This window comes from Amblyraja radiata, chromosome 3, assembly GCF_010909765.2.
Source record: "Amblyraja radiata isolate CabotCenter1 chromosome 3, sAmbRad1.1.pri, whole genome shotgun sequence".
NCBI lineage: Eukaryota > Metazoa > Chordata > Chondrichthyes > Rajiformes > Rajidae > Amblyraja > Amblyraja radiata.
This window is the reverse complement of record NC_045958.1, coordinates 8,022,799-8,044,705: the sequence shown is the minus strand read 5'-3', so window position 1 is coordinate 8,044,705 and position 21,907 is coordinate 8,022,799. Positions and strand designations below refer to the sequence as shown.

Sequence of the window (21,907 nt, the reverse complement as noted above, 5' to 3'; positions counted from 1 at the left end):
TGCGTACAAATTAGCCAGAAAAAGCAGCATACCGGAGGACTGGGAGAAATTCAGAGACCAGCAGAGGAGGACAAAGGGCTTAATTAGGAAAGGAAAAATAGATTATGAAAGAAAACTGGCAGGGAACATAAAAACTGACTGCAAAAGTTTTTATAGATATGTGAAGAGAAAGAGATTAGTTAAAACAAATGTAGGTCCCTTGCAGTCAGAAACAGGTGAGTTGATCATGGGGAACAAGGATATGACGGACCAATTGAATAACTACTTTGGTTCCGTCTTCACTAAGGAAGACATAAATAATCTGCCGGAAATAGCAAGGGACCGCGGGTCAAAGGAGTTGGAGGAATTGAGTGAAATCCAGGTTAGCCGGGAAGTGGTGTTGGGTAAATTAAATGGATTAAAGGCCGATAAATCTCCAGGGCCAGATAGGCTGCATCCCAGAGTACTTAAGGAAGTAGCTCCAGAAATAGTGGATGCATTAGTAATAATCTTTCAAAACTCTTTAGATTCTGGAGTAGTTCCTGAGGATTGGCGGGTAGCAAACGTAACCCCACTTTTTAAGAAGGGAGGGAGAGAGAAAATGGGGAATTACAGACCAGTTAGTCTAACATCGGTAGTGGGGAAACTGCTAGAGTCAGTTATTAAAGATGGGATAGCAGCACATTTGGAAAGTGGTGAAATCATTGGACAAAGTCAGCATGGATTTACAAAAGGTAAATCATGTCTGACGAATCTTATAGAATTTTTCGAGGATGTAACTAGTAGCGTGGATAGGGGAGAACCAGTGGATGTGGTGTATCTGGACTTCCAGAAGGCTTTCGACAAGGTCCCACATAAGAGATTAGTTTACAAACTTAAAGCACACGGCATTGGGGGCTCAGTATTGATGTGGATAGAGAACTGGCTGGCAAACAGGAAGCAAAGAGTAGGAGTAAACGGGTCCTTTTCACAATGGCAGGCAGTGACTAGTGGGGTACCGCAAGGCTCAGTGCTGGGACCCCAGCTATTTACAATATATATTAATGATCTGGATGAGGGAATTGAAGGCAATATCTCCAAGTTTGCGGATGACACTAAGCTGGGGGGCAGTGTTAGCTGTGAGGAGGATGCTAGGAGACTGCAAGGTGACTTGGATAGGCTGGGTGAGTGGGCAAATGTTTGGCAGATGCAGTATAATGTGGATAAATGTGAGGTTATCCATTTTGGTGGCAAAAACAGGAAAGCAGGACTATTATCTAAATGGTGGCCGACTAGGAAAAGGGGAGATGCAGCGAGACCTGGGTGTCATGGTACACCAGTCATTGAAAGTGGGCATGCAGGTGCAGCAGGCAGTGAAGAAAGCAAATGGTATGTTAGCTTTCATAGCAAAAGGATTTGAGTATAGGAGCAGGGAGGTTCTACTGCAGTTGTACAGGGTCTTGGTGAGAGCCACACCTGGAGTATTGCGTACAGTTTTGGTCTCCAAATCTGAGGAAGGACATTATTGCCATAGAGGGAGGGCAGAGAAGGTTCACCAGACTGATTCCTGGGATGTCAGGACTGTCTTATGAAGAAAGACTGGATAGACTTGGTTTATACTCTCTAGAATTTAGGAGATTGAGAGGGGATCTTATAGAAACTTACAAAATTCTTAAGGGGTTGGACAGGCTAGATGCAGGAAGATTGCTCCCGATGTTGGGGAAGTCCAGGACAAGGGGTCACAGCTTAAGGATAAGGGGGAAATCCTTTAAAACCGAGATGAGAAGAACTTTTTTCACACAAAGAGTGGTGAATCTCTGGAACTCCCTGCCACAGAGGGTAGTCGAGGCCAGTTCATTGGCTATATTTAAGAGGGAGTTAGATGTGGCCCTTGTGGCTAAGGGGATCAGAGGGTATGGAGAGAAGGCAGGTAAGGGATACTGAGTTGGATGATCAGCCATGATCATATTGAATGGCGGTGCAGGCTCGAAGGGCGGAATGGCCTACTCCTGCACCTAATTTCTATGTTTCTATGTTTCTATGTAAAGCAAATCTCTGATGGTGAACAGATCATCTGCAATGGAGAGGTGCAAAGTAAGGGCCACGAGCATGCGACCTGCATGGGGCGAGCGCGCCCAAACCGGAAGCGGGGGCCGCGCGGAGGTTGAGTGAGTGACGTGAAGTTCGAGCAAAGTCCGTGGGAAGTTCGCGCGTGACGTACGGCGTCAAGACGCTGCGTACGGCGTTGAGACGCTGCGCACACCCGTCGAGGCGGTGCGTACGGCATCGATGCGGCTGCGTGCCTGCAGGCTGTTGCCGCGCGGAATTTTTGAACACGGTCAGTTTTTCGGAGCCCTGCGCGATGTCGGGACCAGCTCCGCACAACTCCATACGGCTCCGGCGATCGAAGTGGGACCGGCCCCGCAAGGCCGTACGGCTGAAGCAACCACGTTAGGTCGCGTTGCCGCATGCAGTCGCATGATCGTGGGACAGGCCCTGTTGATTCACCAGAATGTTACCCCAAATTAAGCATTTCAAAGACGGGGAGAAATTGGAAAAGGTGGGTTTGTTTTAGCGTGGAATGAAGTGATGGGCCACTGATGAAGGTATACAAAAAGATGAGGGTCCTAGGTCAGAGAATAGAAATGTTTTTCCCCAAAGCAGATGAAACCAAAACTAAAAAAAAAAACATGGGCTCAGGTTTAATGATAAGAGGCTAAGAAAGTATGATTTTTTTTCACCCAAGGATGGTTAGTATCTGGAAGTTACTGCCCGAGTGTGCGGAGGCAGGTATTTTCATAACATTTAAAAGGCATCCAGTCAAGCACATTAATCGGCAAGCCATATTAGACTATGGACCAAGTGCTGGCAAATAGGATGAAGGACATGGTAAGCCAAGGATCTGCTTTTATGCTCCATGGTCCAAATGTTTTCAAAGAAAAGTAACGGATCTTTCCCCCAGTATCCGGGTCAATAATCATCCTGCAGCCAAACAAAAAGACTAGAAACATAGATAATGGGTGCAGGAGTAGGCCATTCGGCCCTTCGAGCCTGCACCGCCATTCAATATGATCATGGCTGATCATCCAACTCAGTATCCTGTACCTGCTTTCTCTCCATACCTCCTGATCCCTTTAGCCACAAGGGCCACATCTAACTCCCTCTTAAATATAGCCAATGAACTGGCCTCAACTACCTTCTATGGCAGAGAATTCCAGAGATTCACCACTCTCTGTGTGAAAAATGTTTTTCTCATCTCGGTCCTAAAAGACTTTCCCCTTTATCCTTAAACTGTGACCCCCCTTGTTCTGGACTTCCCTAACATCGGGAACAATCTTCCTGCATCTAGCCTGTCCAACCCCTTAAGAATTTTGTAAGTTTCTATGAGATCCCCCCTCAATCTTCTAAATTCTAGCGAGTACAAGCCGAGTCTATCCAGTCTTTCTTCATATGAAAGTCCTGCCATCCCAGGAATCAGTCGGGTGAACCTTCTCTGTACTCCCTCTATGGCAAGAATGTCTTTCCTCAGATTAGGAGACCAAAACTCCTGACTAGTTATTTATCAAGAATATACAATTGTACAAGGATATTCTGAGCCTACCTGCACATCTCCCGTATGTCCTCCAACCCTTTCCAGCACCAGCAATATTTTCTGTGGTGTGTTGGGATTTGGGATGACTAGTTGAGTCAGATTTTGGAACCGAATAAGTCCGCTAATGGAGTCACTTTTGCGGATGGTTACTCTGCTGGTGAGATGGTTTCCAAGGATCGCTCCTCCGTTGGCTGCTATCAACTGGATTTCAAACTGCTCCTCGGATTCACTGGAGAGAACCAAACCACAAATGCCAGCCTTCGCCCACTTTAAAATTTCATGGTGAATGTAATTATCATGCAAAAAGGCTTAATAATGCATAGATTAGTTGCATAACCATTACAATGTTAAGGCTTGATGTCAAATATATTTACAAAGTGTAGAGGGAATAGTAAAGGTACAAGGACGAGCACAATAGGGGGCTATTTGTTTGCGTGAGAACAGACAGTCATGGTAGCACACACTATATTCCAGCATCTGTAGTTACTTATTTCTACATTTTAAGCTAATTAGCAGTCAGTCCAAGAAGATTGGCATGGAAACAAAGAGGGTGATAAATGGGGAGGAGGGGTTGGCAGGGGAGAGGGTGGGGAAAGATGGGGGGGGGGGGGGGGGGTGAAGGTCAACTTTCTCCTAGACCATTTGAAGGATGGATTCAGAGACATGCTAATGCCAAATGGAACACAATGGAAACAAGAAGCACGGTAGGGATTAGTCCTGACAGCAAATAATCAGAATTGAAATTACGCAGGAAAACCGTATTCACAACAAATGTAGTAGAGATCACAAGAAGTTCATGTAGGAGTCACATTCATGGCTGGTCACTCCAATATTCAGATCAGATACAAATACTAACATTTTGGTACCTCAGCACATGTTTTTCCTTACCTTTCTATGTCATCAATAATGGTCACATTTATAAAACTCTGATTTTGTCCATGGTAGAATGTGATTGTCCCATTCGGAAGAATATAATCAGCTCCATACTGAGCGGTGGCAGCATGAGAAACAAAGTCTGCCGTGACAATTCCATACGTCCCCATTTTCCTTACCAAGGGAATTCCAAGCATTCCAATGTCTTCTTCAACTGTATAATTAGAGTGAAAAAATTACCCTTAATCTTTAATTTTGAAAAAGCTGAAGCCCAATGCAAGTCACAATTATTAATTATAACTAGTAGCTAAATGGTGTGTGTTATAGTTATGCACAGAGAGCAAGATTTAATTGCATTGAGAAAAATAATATTTGAAGATTAAGCCTTCAGATCTGGCACAAAACATAATCAGTGCAGCAGTGATCCCTATATTCCTATTTGGTTTTGAAGCGAACCCACAAACAAGCTCTGTACTGGAAATCCATTGAAAAATACAACCAAAACTATTTCTGCGAGATCCTTCAAATTCACCGGAAAGGTAAGCAAACTAACCAACTGCAGCTTCTCGAAGAGCGCATGGATCATTTGTAATAAAGTCAAACTACTTCCATGATATTACTCCATACATAAATAATACATTGATGGCCACTTATGGTATCTTAGATTGCTACAAGCATTAAAGGCATGCTGTATTGCTAATATAAAGGGAACCCGCCGGAGCAGGGCGAGTTTTTCTCGGAGGCATTGTCTTTAAGAGTGGCATCTCTTTGTTGGTTCTCCCGGTTCCACGGTCACAGCCTCTTACCCTAGAAACCAGTGTCCTGCCCATTGCCATGTCACAATCCTGACTGCTTATCCAGAAAATAACATTTTATATAAATGGCATGCGATCGCAGGGAAAAGTCAGAGTACTTAATTATGGCGGCAAATTGTATATTGATCTTTATTGTACAGCGGGCAAAGTGTAAGGAGAAAGTCTTCCTGCAATTGATACAGACATTTGGTGAGATCACTCTTGAAGTGTGATTTAGCAAGGATATACTTGATGGTGCCACAAAGGTTCACCAGATTAATTCGAAGAAGGCAGCATTGGCTTAAGAGGAAAGATGCAAACAAATGGCATTCTCCCCCTCAGAATCCTAAAGATCTTAATGAGATAAACAAGATGATCACATTAAAAACCTGAGACTTAAAAGACTGAATACAGAGCGGGATCAGCTACATAAGAGGGCACAATAAGAGGGCATAAAATAAAGATCGAGATGAGAAAAAAAGTAGTTTCTCAGAAGTATGAGATATGCGAACCTTCGTATGCGAGAGAGCCTTATCTACTGAGTTATTAAGAATACTCAGGCTGAAATTAACGTTGGTAGTAGAGGTAATGAAGGAGTTGAGGATCATGTAGGACAGTGGCGGTGAGTAAAAATGATCTAGTCAGCCATGAAATTATGGAATAGGAAACTAAATTAAGAGGTCACTAAGTCTACACCAGTAACAGGGGAGGGCCAGTGGACCTAGTATGCCTGGACTTTCAGAAAGTCTTCGATAAGGTCCCACACGGGAGATTAGTGGGCAAAATTAGAGCACATGGTGTTGGGGGTAGGGTATCGACATGGACAGAAAATTGGTTGGCAGACAGGAAACAAAGAGTTGGGATTAATGGGTCCCTTTCAGAATGGCAGACAGTGACTAGTGGGGTGCCGCAAGGCTCGGTGCTGGGACCGCAACTATTGACAATATACATTATTGATTTAGATGAAGGAATTAAAAGTAACATTAGCAAATTTGCAGATGACACAAAGCTGGGCGGCAGTGTGAACTGTGAAGAGGATGCAATGAGGATGCAGGGTGACTTGGTCAGGTTGGGTGAATAAACAATAGGTGCAGGAGTAGGCTATTCGGCTTTTCGAGTAAGCACCGCCATTCAATGTGATCATGGCTGATCATCCCCAATCAGTACCCCGTTCCTGCCTTCTCCCCATATCCCCTGACTCCGCTATCTTTAAGAGCCCTATCTAGCTCACTCTTGAAAGTATCCAGAGAAACAAGAGGTCATGACTTCAGAATTAAGGGACAGAAGTTTAGGGGTAACATGAGGGGGAACTTCTTTACTCAGAGAATGGTAGCGGTGTGGAATGAGCTTCCAGTGGAAGTGGTGGCGGCAGGTTCGTTGGTATCATTTAAAAATAAATTGGATAGGCGTATGGATGAGAAGGGAATGGAGGGTTATGGTATGAGTGCAGGCAGGTGGGACTAAGGGAAAAAAGTTGTTCGGCACGGACTTGTAGGGCCGAGATGGCCTGTTTCCGTGCTGTAATTGTTATATGGTTATATAACTGGCCTCAACCGCAATTCCACCGAAGCACGAAATAGACCTGTGCATCATCTGCTTTATAGAATGGGGGGGGGGGGGGGAAATTAAAAGAAAACTAAAAATCTGCGATTTTCCATAATTACCTGACGCATGATTTGAAAAATAGCAGATTTTGGTTTTTTTTAAACTTTTTTCACCCCATTATTATAAAGCAGTTTGTCCAGTTGCGATGTTTTGTCACTTGAAATGTCTACCAAATCGACATTTTTGAGCTTTGCAAAACTTTCCAACTTAGAGAATCCAAACTTTATTGATTTTTTGGTACTAGCAGCACCCGATTCTTCCAGAAATGTTGATAAATCATCGTCCGTCAGCAACTCAAACCCGCACTCGCCATTTTGTATTGCGCGCGCAGCATCAAGCAGACAGTAAAAATCCCCCAAAATACTGTATATTGGTATCGCTATGGTATTGTATCGATATCGGTTTTCTGGCCAGTAAAAATAATTACACGGCACAGCAGCGGCTTTTAGTCATCAGATTGCGGAGATTCTTAGACCCCCTTCTATAATACGCAATGATCTCTGATCACACTGAGCTCACCCAATCTCTTACTAACATCACAATTCCCCTTCATTCCTTGGCCAGTCACGGACCACCCATTTCACACACCACCACAAGCACCATAGAAATTCTCGGCTCATATTATTATTTTTTATTATTTTATTATTAAAGCTTTATTTCAGACACAGGTCCATATAACACATCAAACAGTACAAAGAATTACAAAGATACATTAAAAAAATTGCATATTAGCCTAAAATATATATTCTCTATCAACAGCATATCAAGAGAAACACAAATCTTACCTTCTATACTGAGGAATTGTGGCTCAAATTCTATAATACCTTCTGCATTGTCATTTGTTCGTATCACAATCCTAATGGATGAGATGTTACCCAAAATGGGAGGTTGATCTGGTTGAAGGCCAGGATCTCTGATGGCGAAGTCATGAGAACTGTTTAAATACAGAAGGGTAATCAGTCGCAACATGATCAAGAAAATTGCATTAAATATTTTAATTCTTACTCCTGAATAACCTCCGCTGATTTAAAATGTAGTATCTGAAAAGGCTGTAGATTGATTAGCAACTTTTAAAGGGGAATTAGATACATGTTTGAGAAGGTAACGCTTGCAAGGCTTTGGGGCAAGATGAATGGATTGGGATTAGTTGGATTTCAAGAGCTGACATAGACATCATCGACCATGTGACTTTCTTCTGTTTGCGCTTTGTGCATTCTGCCTCTTTGTTCAAAGTTCTGGATGTCATTCCTTCTAGGTGTCACCCTCTGCAGTCTCGAACACAGACATAAAATGCTAGAGTAACTCAACGGGACAGGCAACATCTCGGGAGAGAAGGAACAGGTGACGTTTCGGGTTAAGGTCTTTCTATAAACCCAAACACTGACTCGACATTTGAGAAAGGCACCCATCTGAAGGTCCCTGCAGTTCTTACGTTTCTGCACAGTTATTGGAGTAGGCCATTCGGCACTTCAAGCCATTCATTGTGATCATGGCTGATCATCCACAATCAGTACCCCGTTCCTGCCTTCTCCCCATATCCCCTGACTCTGCTATCTTCAAGAGCCCCATCTAGCTCTCTCTTGAAAGTTTCCAGAGAACCTGCCTCCACCTCCCTCTGAGGCAGAGAATTCCACAGACTCACAACTCTCTGTGTGAAAAGGTGTTTCTCATCTCCGTTTTAAACGGCTTACCCCTTATTCTTAAACTGTAGCCCCTGGGTCTGGACTCCCCCAACATCGGGAACATGTTTCCTGCCTCTAGCGTGTCCAAACCCTTAATAATCTTAGGTACACAAAAAAGCTGGAGAAACTCAGCGGGTGCAGCAGCATCTATGTCTGAGCGAAGGATGTTTCAATAAGACCCCTCTCATCCTTCCACATTCCAGTGCATACAAGCCCAGACGCTCCATTCTCTCAGCATATGACAGTCCCGCCATCCCGTCTGTAGCATACAATTTAGTAAACTCTCAACCTCCCTTATATTCCAGTGACACCAGCAGACCCTCAAGCGCAGAATCACTGTGCTTCAGTTTGAGGAACTGTCTTTCTATACATGGGATCCCCCACTAAATCACTACCATCTTCTTCAACAGGGCACAGAAATTGCAGGCAATAGATTTCAGCGGCCAGTTGCAACCTGTGAAATATATTTATTTTTTCCCCTTGTACTCGATAGAATTTAGAAGATTGAGGGGGGATCTTATCGAAACTTACAAAATTCTTAAGGGGTTGGACAGGCTAGATGCAGGAAGATTGTTCCCGATGTCGGGGAAGTCCAGGTCACAGTTTAAGGATAAGGGGGAAATCTTTTAGGACCGAGATGAGAAAATCATTTTTTCACACAGAGAGTGGTGAATCTCTGGAATTCTCTGCCACAGAAGGTAGTTGAGGCCAGTTCATTGGCTATATTTAAGAAGGAGTCAGATGTGGACCTTGTGGGTAAAGGTATCAGGGGTTATGGAGAGAAGGCAGGTACGGGATACCGAGTTGGATGATCAGCCATGATCATATTGAATGATAGTGCAGGCTCGAAGGGCCGAATGGCCTACTCCTGCACCTATTTTCTATGTTTCTATGTCATGAATGGCTCATAATTAATATATGAGACTGATATGACAACCAATTTATAAAAACATATATTTTTACTGTAACTTTCCTGCTCATATCACGGGCTATTATTATCTTTTTGTCTCGCTGTGCATCCAATATCCTCAATGATGAAATTCCTGATGTGCCTTCCATTTAAACTTTACTCTACTTACAGACTCAGAACATCAGGAGAAATCAGTCAGAGGAAGGGTCGACCCCTAAACGTCACCCATTCCTTCATCCCCAGAGATGCTGCCTGACCCGCTGAGTTACTCCAGCATTTTGTGTCTACCATCGGTTTGAACCAACATCTGCAGTTCCTTCCTACACGTCAGGGGAAATTATTTTCTCATGAAATTCATAATATAAATTTAAACCACACCCTCCATATTCAAAAAACTAGCTGAATCTCCACTGCGCAATTAATGCTGCTTCAAAATTCTGGTTATAATGATGTTATCTGTAATTAAAAATATAAATGGTGATTAAAGCTGTAAAAAGTTCCGTTCAACATTCGAAATGGAAAACTAAAGCATGTTGAATGGAAAATATCCCTGTGCAATTATAAAATTAAATTCTCTTAATAATTGGGTTAAGGGTAGCATCCCACATTTCCATTGGCCAAATATAAATAAGCCAATTAACATTGCTTAAAAAAAAAATCAATTATTTCTAAGTCGGTGGGAGCAGGAAGATTATGTTCACAAAACCAGAAATTGATCCAAGTTAACTTCTTGAAGGACTATAAATACAAAGGGATTGATTATCTATATCTACAAATGCACTTAAATAGTAGTTTCTACAAACACCAGTAGCCCAATACTAGGGGGTCATTAATGTAAGTTTAAAAAAAATAATCATTCAACAATTTTGGATAGAATAGGAACTGAAAACAAATTCAAGTAGAAGCCTGTTCAACTGATGATGGGCACAAAAAGCTGGAGTAACTCAGCGGGACAGGCAGCATCTCTGGAGAGAAAGAATGGGTGACGTTTCGGGTCGAGACCCTTGTCTGAAGAAGCAGCTCGAACCGAAAAGTCACCCATTCCTTCTCTCCAGATTAGCTGCCTGTCCCGCTGAGTTACTCCAGCTTTTTATGTCTATCTTCGGTTTAAACCAGCATCTGCAGTTCCTTCTTACACACCAGTTCAACAGATTCTTGGAAAAAACTTTCAATTATAGTTTCTCTTTGTCCAGCACATACAGATCTCTGTGAAAAATCATTGACAATTTGTCCGTGCTATCCAAAGCTATTAACTCCCATCCACGCACACATTACCTCACAAAATGCAAATATAACATCAACTCTGGCTATCTACGGGGACAGTGTGGAGAGAGTGTCCAGCTTTAAGTTTCTGGGCACTCACATTTCAGAGAACCTCACATGGTTCACCAACACCGCTGCGCTGGTCAAGAAGGCACAGCAGCGACTGTTCTTCCTGAGAACATTAAAAAAGACTGGTCTGCCCCAACAGCTGCTGACAACCTTCTACCGCTGCACCACAGAGAGCATATTATCATATGGCATCTCTGTGTGATATCTCAGCTGCACGGAGGCGGAGAGGAGAGCTCTTCAGCGCGTCGTCCACAGAGCGCAGAGGATTATTGGGACACCGCTACCAGCCTTGGAGGGCATCTACCGCACACGGTGCCTCAGGAAGGCCGTCAGCATCCACAAAGACTCCTCACACCCTTGTAATGGACTGTTCAAACTACTTCCCTCCGGCAGACGTTGCAAGGCCTTCTACGCCCGAACCTCCAGACTCAGGAACAGCTTCATTCCCAGAGCTATAGCGGCTCTGAACCGGCCCTGCTGAGTGCCCCCCACCCCCCCTGGACTGTCTCCCTCGGATGGTCACGTCACACAGACACATCTGCACTTTAGTCTGTTTGAACTGTTTTGACTATTTTAATGTTCTTTTTACAAACCATGTTTCTTGGGGTATCTAAATCTAAATTTTATTAGTTATTTATGTTATGACATCGGTTGGAAGCTGCATACCAAACCTCGTTGCGCATATGTGCAATGTCAATAAAATATATTATTATTATTATTATTATAGTTCGTTATAGCTTCCTAAAAACAACCCCTGGAATATGAATAACTCTCTTGTGACATGACATGAAAACTAGCTATTGTTAACATGTGGAGAAAACAATTGCAATACCTCCCATAAACATACAGACTTTAGGAAGGATGGTCTTCTAAACACCATCCTTCTGCATAATGAGACACAAGCTGTAAGCTGCCATCAGTCAGATCTCATACAATTCAATCACTGACACTGAACAAGCCAGTGATGTGCACAATCTTACATTACAAAGAGCTGCTCGTTTATATGTTATAAGCATGTCACTGGACCAAACTAACTACATTGAATAAATACAAAAAAGACATCTGAATTTTGCTCTAAGATTTTGGCTATTTTGCAAACTTAGTTGAAAAGCAATCAAGGAATCACAATAGACCTACCCTTAACTATTAGTCAATATTATAGAAATGCCCATAAAGTACATTTACGCTTTGAAATGTCATCTTCCCATAAGTAGAGTTGAAATATCTCCCTATCTCAATATATCTAAATGTCACTCAAGGCCCTTTCTCAATTATAAATTTACTCAGTGCTGACATTTAATCACTTACCCATCTGACTGAAGCTCCACTTTAAGAATTTTCACAAAGAAATCTTCAGGGCCTTCAGGAATGCTGTCATCGAGAATATCAACTGATATTTGTTGTATTTGTTCTCCTGGTTCAAATAACAACTGCCCAGAGCTGGATGCAAAATCTACGTCTCCCAGTGCAGTCCCATTATACATTTGATACCACAGGTGAACATGGCCTAAACTACCATGAGATCGCACAAAGGTAACATTAGCCTGACAAGAAAAAACAAGATTTATATGCACACGTTTCTCCTTAGAAAATCAATGCTGGTATTGTATTATTTGATGGTTTACAGACAGAAAAAACTGGAGTAACTCAGCAGGTCAGACGGCATCTCTGGAGAAAAGGATCCGATGACATTTTGGGTCGAGATTCTTCTTCAGACTCAAATATCTTCAGTCTCGACCTGAAACGTCACCTATTCCTTGAACAGCCATGATCACAATGAATGGCGGTGCTGGCTCAAAGGGCCGAATGGCCTCCTCCTGCATCTATTTTCTATGTTTTCTATGTTTCTATGTTTTCTCCAGAGAAGCTGTCTGATGCACAGAGTTGCTCCAGCTTTTTGTGCTTATCTTCAGTTTAAACCAGCATCTGCATCTCCTTTCTACATATATTACTAATTCTTATAACTTTGTAAAACTCGGATATTAGTAACTACTGGTGAATTCATAAATGCTGAAAAGACAGGGGGAACAGACAAGTTATTACTAATGAGGAATGGCACTTTTCATGAAGCAAATACATGATATTTGCTTGAGCAACTCCATTGGCATTGTAATAGTTTCCAGGTAAAGTATCAGTGAAAAGATCTGCCATTTTTATTTTCCAGACAAAGAACTTACTTTTAGAAATCTGATAAGATCAAGGGAAGAAGCTGTTCCTGAACCTGGATGTTGCAGATTTCAGGCTCCTGTACCTTCTCCCTGATGGCAGTGGGGAGATGAGTGTGTGGCCAGGATGGTGTGGGTCCTTGATGATGCTGGCAGCCTTTTTGAGGCAGTGACTACGATAGATCCCCTCGATGGTAGGGAGGTCAGAGCCGATGATGGACTGGGCAGTGTTTACAACTTTTTGCAGCCTTTTCCGCTCCTGGACGCTCAGGTTGCCGTAGCAAGCCATGATGCAACTGGTCACCATGCTCTTTACTGTGCACCTGTAGAAGTTCGAGAGAGAGTCCTCCTTGACATACCGACTCTCCGTAATCTTCTCAGGAAGTAGAGGCGCTGATGTGATTTCTTTATGATTGCATCAGTGTTCTGGGATCAGGAGAGATCTTCGGAAATATGCAAGCCCAGGAATTTTAAGTTCTTGACCCTTTCCACCATCGACCCGTTGATATAAATGGGACTGTGGGTCCCCATCTTACCCCTTCCGAAATCCACAATCAGTTTGTTGGTTTTGCTGGTGTTGAGAGCCAGGTTATTGTGCTGGCGCCATTTGGTCAATCGGTCAATCTCACTTCTATACTCTGACTCGTCCCCATCCGTGATAAGTCCCACAACAGTGGTGCCGTCGGCGAACTTGATGATGGAGTTCGCACTATATCCGGCTACGCAGTCATGAGTATAGAGTGAGTACAGCAGGGGGCTGAGCACGCAGTCTTGAGGTGCTCCCGTGCTGATTGTTATCGGGGATGACACATTTCCACCAATACGGACAGACTGTGGTCTGTGAATTGACTTACCTTAATCAATTGTGGGTTAATAACTCACAGATTTTCAAGTGTAATACACAACATGCAATATGCAATCTCCTTCTCCACTTCTGCCTTTAAATGATATTACTGTAGAAGGTTTACATCATTTTCTCCCTCAAAATTATTTTTGAAAATGGCTAAATGACCCAATGAAATGTCCATGACAGCTACAATTTAAGATTATTCAGCATACTTACTTTTATAGCACATTGATAACCTAAACAAAGCAATCCTATCTTGTACAAGACACCTATTTAAGTAACCTTGCTCTAGTCATTTTTGCCGTAATGACATAAACATCTATTATATACAGAGATTATAGTAGCATAAACAACTGCTGGAATAGAACAATAATGAGCCTTCAGATTAATGGTTCCTTCAACAGCCTCGAAGCAATGTCATACTTAAAACGGAAAAAAAATCCATAACATCATAATGTTGTCTTAGGTCATGAATGTTTTACATGTCAGTAGTAAATCAATGTCAACTACATGCTCCTAACCTGCCCAGTTTAAAATAAAATAAATGGACTTCAGTCCATCTGCTCCAGCTCCCTCGCCTATCTTCATAAATAACTTGGTGAGATAGTGGGGAAAATTACAGACACTCACACAGCAGTGTAGCAGCCAAACACGTGTGATTATAGCAGTGTCTGGACCTGGACATGTACTAAAGTTGTTGGGAATTGAACTGACTTACTGGCATCAGAACATGATGCCCACCAATTACAAGACACTGGGCTAGACAAAATATCAATGTGCATTAGTTAGTATCCTGGTCAAAAAATATTCCTAATCTTAAAGCATCTTCTGCAACATTTTATGAAATAGAGGTTTCTGCATCTTAGCATTCATTTATTTAATTTTCCTCGCATTAGACATTTTGTTTTAGTCAACTTCATTTGTAATTTCTTATTTTTCAGAAATTCAGTATTTCACATTTATCTATATTTCTCATCAAATCACATGATCAGCAATGAAAATTTGATATGTCTATCCATTTAATAAGACAATTCTATTTGATGATTTGCTGTTCAATGAATTTAAAAAAAAAATGTATTTCAAATTGTGGTACCTGTTTTCCATTCTCAAAGGTTAGAAGTTCTTCATGTGAGAATGAAAATCGACCATATGGAAAATCGCTAGCTGCCATGGTGATATTAGCAGAGTTTGATGTGTCATTAATTATAGCACTACCACTGACTCCTGTCAGTTGAAGTTGGTAGTATTGCTTTTCTTCAGGAATATCATCATTTATTGCCTAAAGAACAACATTTTAGTTAAAAGCTGTATATGCAAGAAGGTGCAAGTTCAAGCGAATGCCTCAAACCCAAATATATACAAATTCTGCAACAAACACGGAGGAGGTCAGAAATACTTAACAGTTCAATTGACATCCGTATATAAAATGCAGCTATTCATAACCTGAACTTCAGCCTGTAGGTAGCATTGGCTTTGGGGAGTAATGCCCCTGTCCCACTTAGGAAACCTGAACGGAAACCTGAACGGAAACCTCTGGAGACTTTGCGCCCCACCCGGAGGTTGCAGGTGGTTGCCGGAGGTTGCAGGTAGTGGAAGCAGGTAGGGAGACTGACAAAAACCTCTGGGAACCGCACGGAAACCTAGGGTGGGGCACAAAGTCTCCAGAGGTTTCCGTTCAGGTTTCCTAAGTGGGACAGGGGCATTAGGAAGTGGTTTGGCAAATCAAAACACAGGGTCTGATAACCCAGTGGTTTCCAGAATGTTCTACAGCTATTAATTATAGAGTGCCCAGATGAAGCCTGATCATAGGTTGGGTGCCTTTTAGGAATACAGGTAAGACATTTATCTCTGCATTACTTTGGATGGTTGTAGGTAGTTTTACGAGTTTTGGATGGTTTTTTAGTATTAGTAACCTCTGCTGAAGCTCTCACAAGATTGCAGGTTGAATCCATGCTCTTGTGATGAAAGGGACTGGCAGTGCCCTCAGAAAGAGCAAAGGAATCTGTGCAGGCTGCTAAAGAACAGCACCGCCTTTGTGCAAGTGCACTCCAGCAGAATGTTGCCATAGATATGTCTGCAAGGAAATGAATAACTTTTGCGAATGCCTGAACTTTAGGGGAATTTTGCCAAGGGCACAAATACCCTGCTTAGTTTTGATTAAGAAAGTCATATTAATCATGTATTGAAAGTTCCCCATCATCGCGATCACCATTGTAATATAGTAGCATATTTCAGCAGATGCAGTCTGGAAGGGTCTCAAGGCTAGGCTTTGTGAGCAAGAGTGCAGTGCAGGTGCCCATGCTTGTACTTTGTTGGACCTGATCTCCCGGTTGCCAAACACTTAAATTCCCTTTCCCATTCCCACATGCCCTTTCGGTCCTGGGCCTCCTCCATTGTCAGAATGGGACCAAAAGCAAAAACAGCATCTCATATTTCACTTTGGCAGCTTACAACCCAGCGGTAAGAAAATTGATTTCTCTAACTTCAAGTAACCCTTGCATCTCACCTCTCTCCATCCCTTCCCCACCCATGTTGTATTAGCTTCAAAGTCATCTTGTTGAGTCTCATTGTCTATACACGATTGCACCTCGCCCATAGCTAACAATGGCCTGATTCCTTTATCATCATTACTATTTTACATATATCCTTCAATCATTTGTTCTATATCATTCTATGTCACCATCTATATCTCTCGTTTTCCCTTCCCCTGACTCTCAGTCTGAAGAAGGGTCTTGACCTGAAACGTCACCTATTCCTTTTCTCCAGAGATGCTGTCTGATCCGCTGAGTTACTCCGGATTTTTGTGTCTTACTTCAGCATCTGAAATTCCTTCCAACACACGTGTACATTGTTTTTCAGGAGTTTGCAGATGTAAGTGAGGATAATGTAAAGAAAATGTTGCCCACATAGGCATTGCTCCTTCACAATGTTTTGATAAGAGTGTGACAGACACCCTATCGAGTCTGGATGGATTGTTCAAGAAGGAACTGCAGATGCTGGAAAATCGAAGGTACACAAAAATGCTGGAGAAACTCAGCGGGTGCAGCAGCATCTATGGAGCGAAGGAAATGGGTAACGTTTCGGGCCGAAACCCTTCTTCAGAGTCTGGATAGATGTTAGCTGGTGCTACTTTTGCTTGATAGATTTCCCCTCTCCCCCTCCTTGTGAACTCTCAAGGACAATTCATCTGTTTTCTTTGTATTGTGTGAGACAATACCAACATTGAAAAAGGGAGGGCAATATCTTTAGGAAAAGCAAGCAGATCACTGGGTGGGTATCTGCTGGCTGTCCTGCTCTGTCCATATAGTGCTGGGCTGCAGCAGATGCTGAAGGTGTGCTCTCAGTATGGCCTTGATTATGACATTAAGTATAACGCTAAGAAAAGCCGCATAATGGTAATTAGAAGCGCTGAGGACAGGGAATCAACTTTTCCGACCTTTTATTTGTCAGACGGTCCTCTTGCTGTGTGTGAGGAAATTAAATACTTAGGTCATGTCATATCCGATGACTGGAAGGATGACAAAGACCTCTACCGACAGCGCTGTAAAATTTATCTTCAAGCCAACATGCTTATTAGATTAGATTAGATTATTTAATGACCACACAGTCAAGCTGGTGGAATTCAGGTTCAGTACAGGATGTTACAAGGTAGGCTGATTCCCGTCAAACATAATATAAAACACAACATCTTACAATATACAGTACATGCATGGGGAGGATATGTGCTGTTATCATAGTGTGTTCAGAATTCGGATTGCGTGTGGGTAAAAACTGTTTTTAAATCGAGATGTCTTGGCGGACAGTGAGCTGTAGCGCCTTCCTGATGGCAGCAGGTGGAAGATGTGGTGTGCTGGTTGGGAGGGATCAGAGATGATTTTCTTCACCCTTGACACAGACCGTTTGTGATGGAGTGATTCTATTGATGGAAGGGGAGTGCTGATGATTTTGGATGCTTTGTTAACTATGCGTTGTAATTTATTACGGGAGTGAGTGTCTAAACTGCTGAACCAGACTGTAATTGATGAAGTGAGCATGCTTTGGATGATGGCTGTGTAGAATTTGATTAGGAGGTGTTTCCTTACTCTAAACTTCTTGAGCTGGCGGAGGAAGAAGAGTCTCTGGTTGGCTTTTTTGTAGATGAGATTTGAATTGATTTTCCATTTGAGGTTATTGCTTATGTGGGTGCCTAGAAATTTGTATGTGTCAGTGGTGGATATGGGTTCGCCTGAGATGAGTAGGGGGGTCTTGGGTTGTGCCTTACGTCTGAAATCAATGATGAGTTCGTGTGTTTTTGATGTGTTAAGCGAGAGGTTATTCACCAAGTGACTGCTTTGTGTGTTTGGGTGCGGTATTCTGTTTCATTATTGTTCGAGATGAGACCTATGATGGTTGTGTCATCTGCATATTTATAAATTTTAACTGAACTATGCTGGGATGTGAATTGGTTTGTGTAGAGTGAGAATAACCAGGGGGACAAGACGCAGCCCTGAGGGGCTCCTGTGCTGAGGTGCAGGGGTTGAGATATTGTGTTATGTATCTTCACCCTTTGTTGTCTGTTCCAAAGGAAGCTGTAGATCCAGTGACAGATGCAGGGGTCGATGTTCATGTCCGTTAATTTATGGAAGAGTTTAACCGGGTTGATGGAGTTAAATGCCGAACTGAAGTCCATGAAAAGGATGCGGGCGTACGTGTTTGCGGTTTCCAGGTGTTGCAGAGTGTGATGAATGGCCAGATTGACTGTGTCTTCCACTGACCTATTGGCTCTGTATGCGAATTGGTGAGGGTCCAAATTGGAAGAAGTGCTGGTTTTGAGGTGAGCAAGAATAATGCGCTCGAATGACTTCATGGCCACTATGTGCTCTGACTCTGTGAAGTGTTCCCTGTTCAGAACCTACATCACACCGTTATATACTGCTCAATTGTGGTCTAATTATAAGAAAAAAGTATGCAGAGGCTTAAGGTAGCATACAATGATGCAATGAGGTTGTTACTTCGTGTCCCTAGATGGCATAGTGCCAGTCAATTGTTTGTGTCCACTAGAGTGCCAACCTGTGAGGCACTCTTAAGACAGCTGATGTTTAGTTTTATGTGTCGCCTGGACAAGTCAGAGAACCACATAATTGAAGCCCTAGTCAGCCCTCTGAAAAGCTGCTATAGATTCACTTCTAGGCTAAGACGGCATTGGTGCAATAGCTTATATATATTTTAGGCTAATATGCAATTTTTTAATGTATCTTTGTAATTCTTTGTACTGTTTGATGTGTTATATGGACCTGTGTCTGAAATAAAGCTTTAATAATAATATGCTGAGGAATTTAATGTTGGGATTCCTTTAAGTAGCATTCTTGCCGAAAAGCAGCCGGGCTAACAGATTGGGAATCTACTGTCTGGAAAACTTATTTCATAATGGATGAAGGGAAGTTGGAGAATTTGAGGGATTCGTCAAATTGTGCCAATAATGAGATTGGTCTGGCCTGGAAAAATGCAGAGTAAAACCAGGTAACGGAGGGGGCGCAGTACAATGGCAATCATTGGAAACAGATGGGTCACGGGAAAGGGTTAATAAAGATTAATTTGTTGGGAGAGGAAAGGTTTTACCTATTTATAAGAAGTGTTATCATGGAATGTAATGCAAGAAATAATTAATGTGCACAAAGTCAATTTGTAGTTGTAGTTAAGCCTTTTTTACAACCCCTTGTCCCGACACCATCATCATCCCACACTCACGTGCTTAACACAAAGCATTAAGAACAACAATAGCTATATTATAGGTACACAAAAATGCTGGAGAAACTCAGCGGGTGCAGCAGCATCTATGGAGCGAAGGAAATAGGCAACGGTTTCGGGCCGAAACCCTTCTTCAGACCCTCCTTCGCTCAATAGATGCTGCTGCACCCGCTGAGTTTCTCCAGCATTTTTGTGTACCTTCGATTTTCCAGCATCTGCAGTTCCTTCTTAAACACAATAGCTATTTTATTATCACAATGACTGGGATCTGGTTCATCACAGATGAATGATCAAGCTGTTTGCTCTGGCAGATTCCACACAATATACAGTTTCTGGTCCCTAGTACCTGTAGCAAAATGGTGGCAGTTGCCTGTCGGTCACGCATGAAAACGGTTCCACTCATTTCAGCAAATTCATTCAATACTGCTGGAAATATGATCCAGTTTACAGTAACGTCACCAACATTTCCTGGACCTCTCACTAATCTGGAGCAAAATAAAAGAGCGTGCAATAATTCTGAAAGAACATAGCAGTACTATTTTGTGAATCGAATATAACATGAACATTTTCAAATTCATTTTATGGAGTTCTTATCTTTACTTTGCCAACGGTAAAGTGAAAAAAATAATATACTGGCCATGGTAAATGGATGGGTATATGGACACAGCATGTTCTCTCTGATGTCCTTTGCAAGGTAAACTTTGTATTGATAGGAAATTAAAAGTCTGTCCAATGGTATGTTTGTCTACTTTATTACTTACAAGCATGCAAGATCCAAATTTGTAGCAACTCGCCAAAGAAATTACATAGGTGCTCAATAATGCTAATAATAAAATGGCGAGGAGGATGCTATGAGAATGCAGGGTGACTTGGACAGGTTGGGTGAGTGGGCAGATGCATGGCAGATGAAGTTTAATGTGGATAAATGTGAGGTTATCCACTTTGGTAGCAAAAACAGGAAGGCAGATTACTATCTAAATGGCGTCAAGTTGGGAAAAGGGGAAGTACAACGGGATCTGGGGGTCCTTGTACATCAGTCTATGAAAGTAAGCATGCAGGTACAGCAGGCAGTGAAGAAAGCGAATGACATGTTGGCATTTATAACAAGAGAAATCAAATATAGGAGAAAATAGGTCCTTCTGCAGTTGTACAGAGCCCTAGTGAGAACACACCTGGAGTATTGTGTGCAGTTTTGGTCCCCTAATTTGAGGAAGGACATTCTTGCTATTGAGGGAGTGCAGCGTAGGTTTACAAGGTTAATTCCCGGGATGGTGAGACTGTCATATGCTGAGAGAATGGAGCAGCTGGGCTTGTACACTCTGGAGTTTAGAAGGATAATAGGGGATCTCATTGAAACATATAAGATTTTGGACACGCTAGAGGCAGGAAACATGTTCCCGGTGTTGGGGGAGTCCAGAACCAGGGGCCACAGTTTAAGAATAAGGAGTAAGCCATTTAGAACGAAGAAAAGGAAGCCCTTTTTCTCACAGAAAGTGGTGAGTGTGGAATTCTCTGCCTCAGAGGGCGGTGGAGGCGGGTTCTCTGGATGCTTTCAAGAGAGAGCTAGATAGGGCTCTTAAAAATGGCGGAGTGAGGGGATATGGGGAGATGGCAGGAACGGGGTACTGATTGGGGCTGATCGGCCATGATCACATTGAATGGCGGTGCTGGCTCGAAGGGCCGAATGGCCTACTCCTGCACCCATTGTCTATTGTCTATTGCATGCCCTTTTTGAGTCAAATGGCTCTATTAAGGCAGAGCCAACATCACTAAACACTGTAACCTGAATGCTAAAGCCTAAATTTAAATACACCTGACATGTTAACAAATGTGACTTCTGCTTTAAAAAGTACACTATGTCGCAAAAATGTTTTTTTTTTAAATGGATGAATTATTCTGTTAACATTCAAAGTTTCTGCAAAAAGTATTTTCATAAAACCTACATACATTACTTGTGCAGTTCCATTGTAGTCACTGCTGGGCTCTCCTATCAGAATGTGTCTGGTTGATGCAGCAATGGCAATTGTCCCAGATGATGCACTATCACCTAAAATAATGACAGTGGCAACTCCTGTGGAAGAAACACTCATCACATCATGTCAAAAGAATAAAATCACAAAAGCTCTTACTTCTGCTGATTAACATACACTATCATATTTTTCCATTTATTGTGAAAACTGTGATATTCATTAATGAGTTACGTGGACGTACCATTGACAGGGGATATTTCAGCATTGTTAGATGCTGATATCAGCCGAATCACATATTGTTCTTGTCCCTCTAGAAGAGCATCTGCATAAATGTGTAAAACAATCTTCTTCGTCGTCTCAGTCTAACACAACAAAAATGAAAGTGATTGCTCAACTTCTGGGCCATGCTAGATCTGCATTCATATTATACTTATGCATCTATTTTAATCTTA

General features: G+C 42.3%; 1 protein-coding gene across 1 annotated transcript in view; it reads right to left on the bottom strand.

Annotated features, from left to right (window-relative positions):
• Positions 1-21,907, bottom strand: part of adgrv1 (adhesion G protein-coupled receptor V1) — a 486,575-nt gene that overhangs the window by 253,496 nt on the left and 211,172 nt on the right. Inside the window, exons 60-67 of the mRNA XM_033017268.1 lie at positions 21,697-21,817; positions 21,433-21,556; positions 19,832-19,970; positions 14,852-15,037; positions 12,055-12,290; positions 7,608-7,756; positions 4,439-4,637; positions 3,560-3,779 (exon numbers count right to left, since the gene is read on the bottom strand). Coding sequence (XP_032873159.1) covers positions 3,560-3,779; positions 4,439-4,637; positions 7,608-7,756; positions 12,055-12,290; positions 14,852-15,037; positions 19,832-19,970; positions 21,433-21,556; positions 21,697-21,817 — 1,374 coding nt within the window. The remainder of the gene's footprint in view (positions 1-3,559; positions 3,780-4,438; positions 4,638-7,607; positions 7,757-12,054; positions 12,291-14,851; positions 15,038-19,831; positions 19,971-21,432; positions 21,557-21,696; positions 21,818-21,907) is intronic.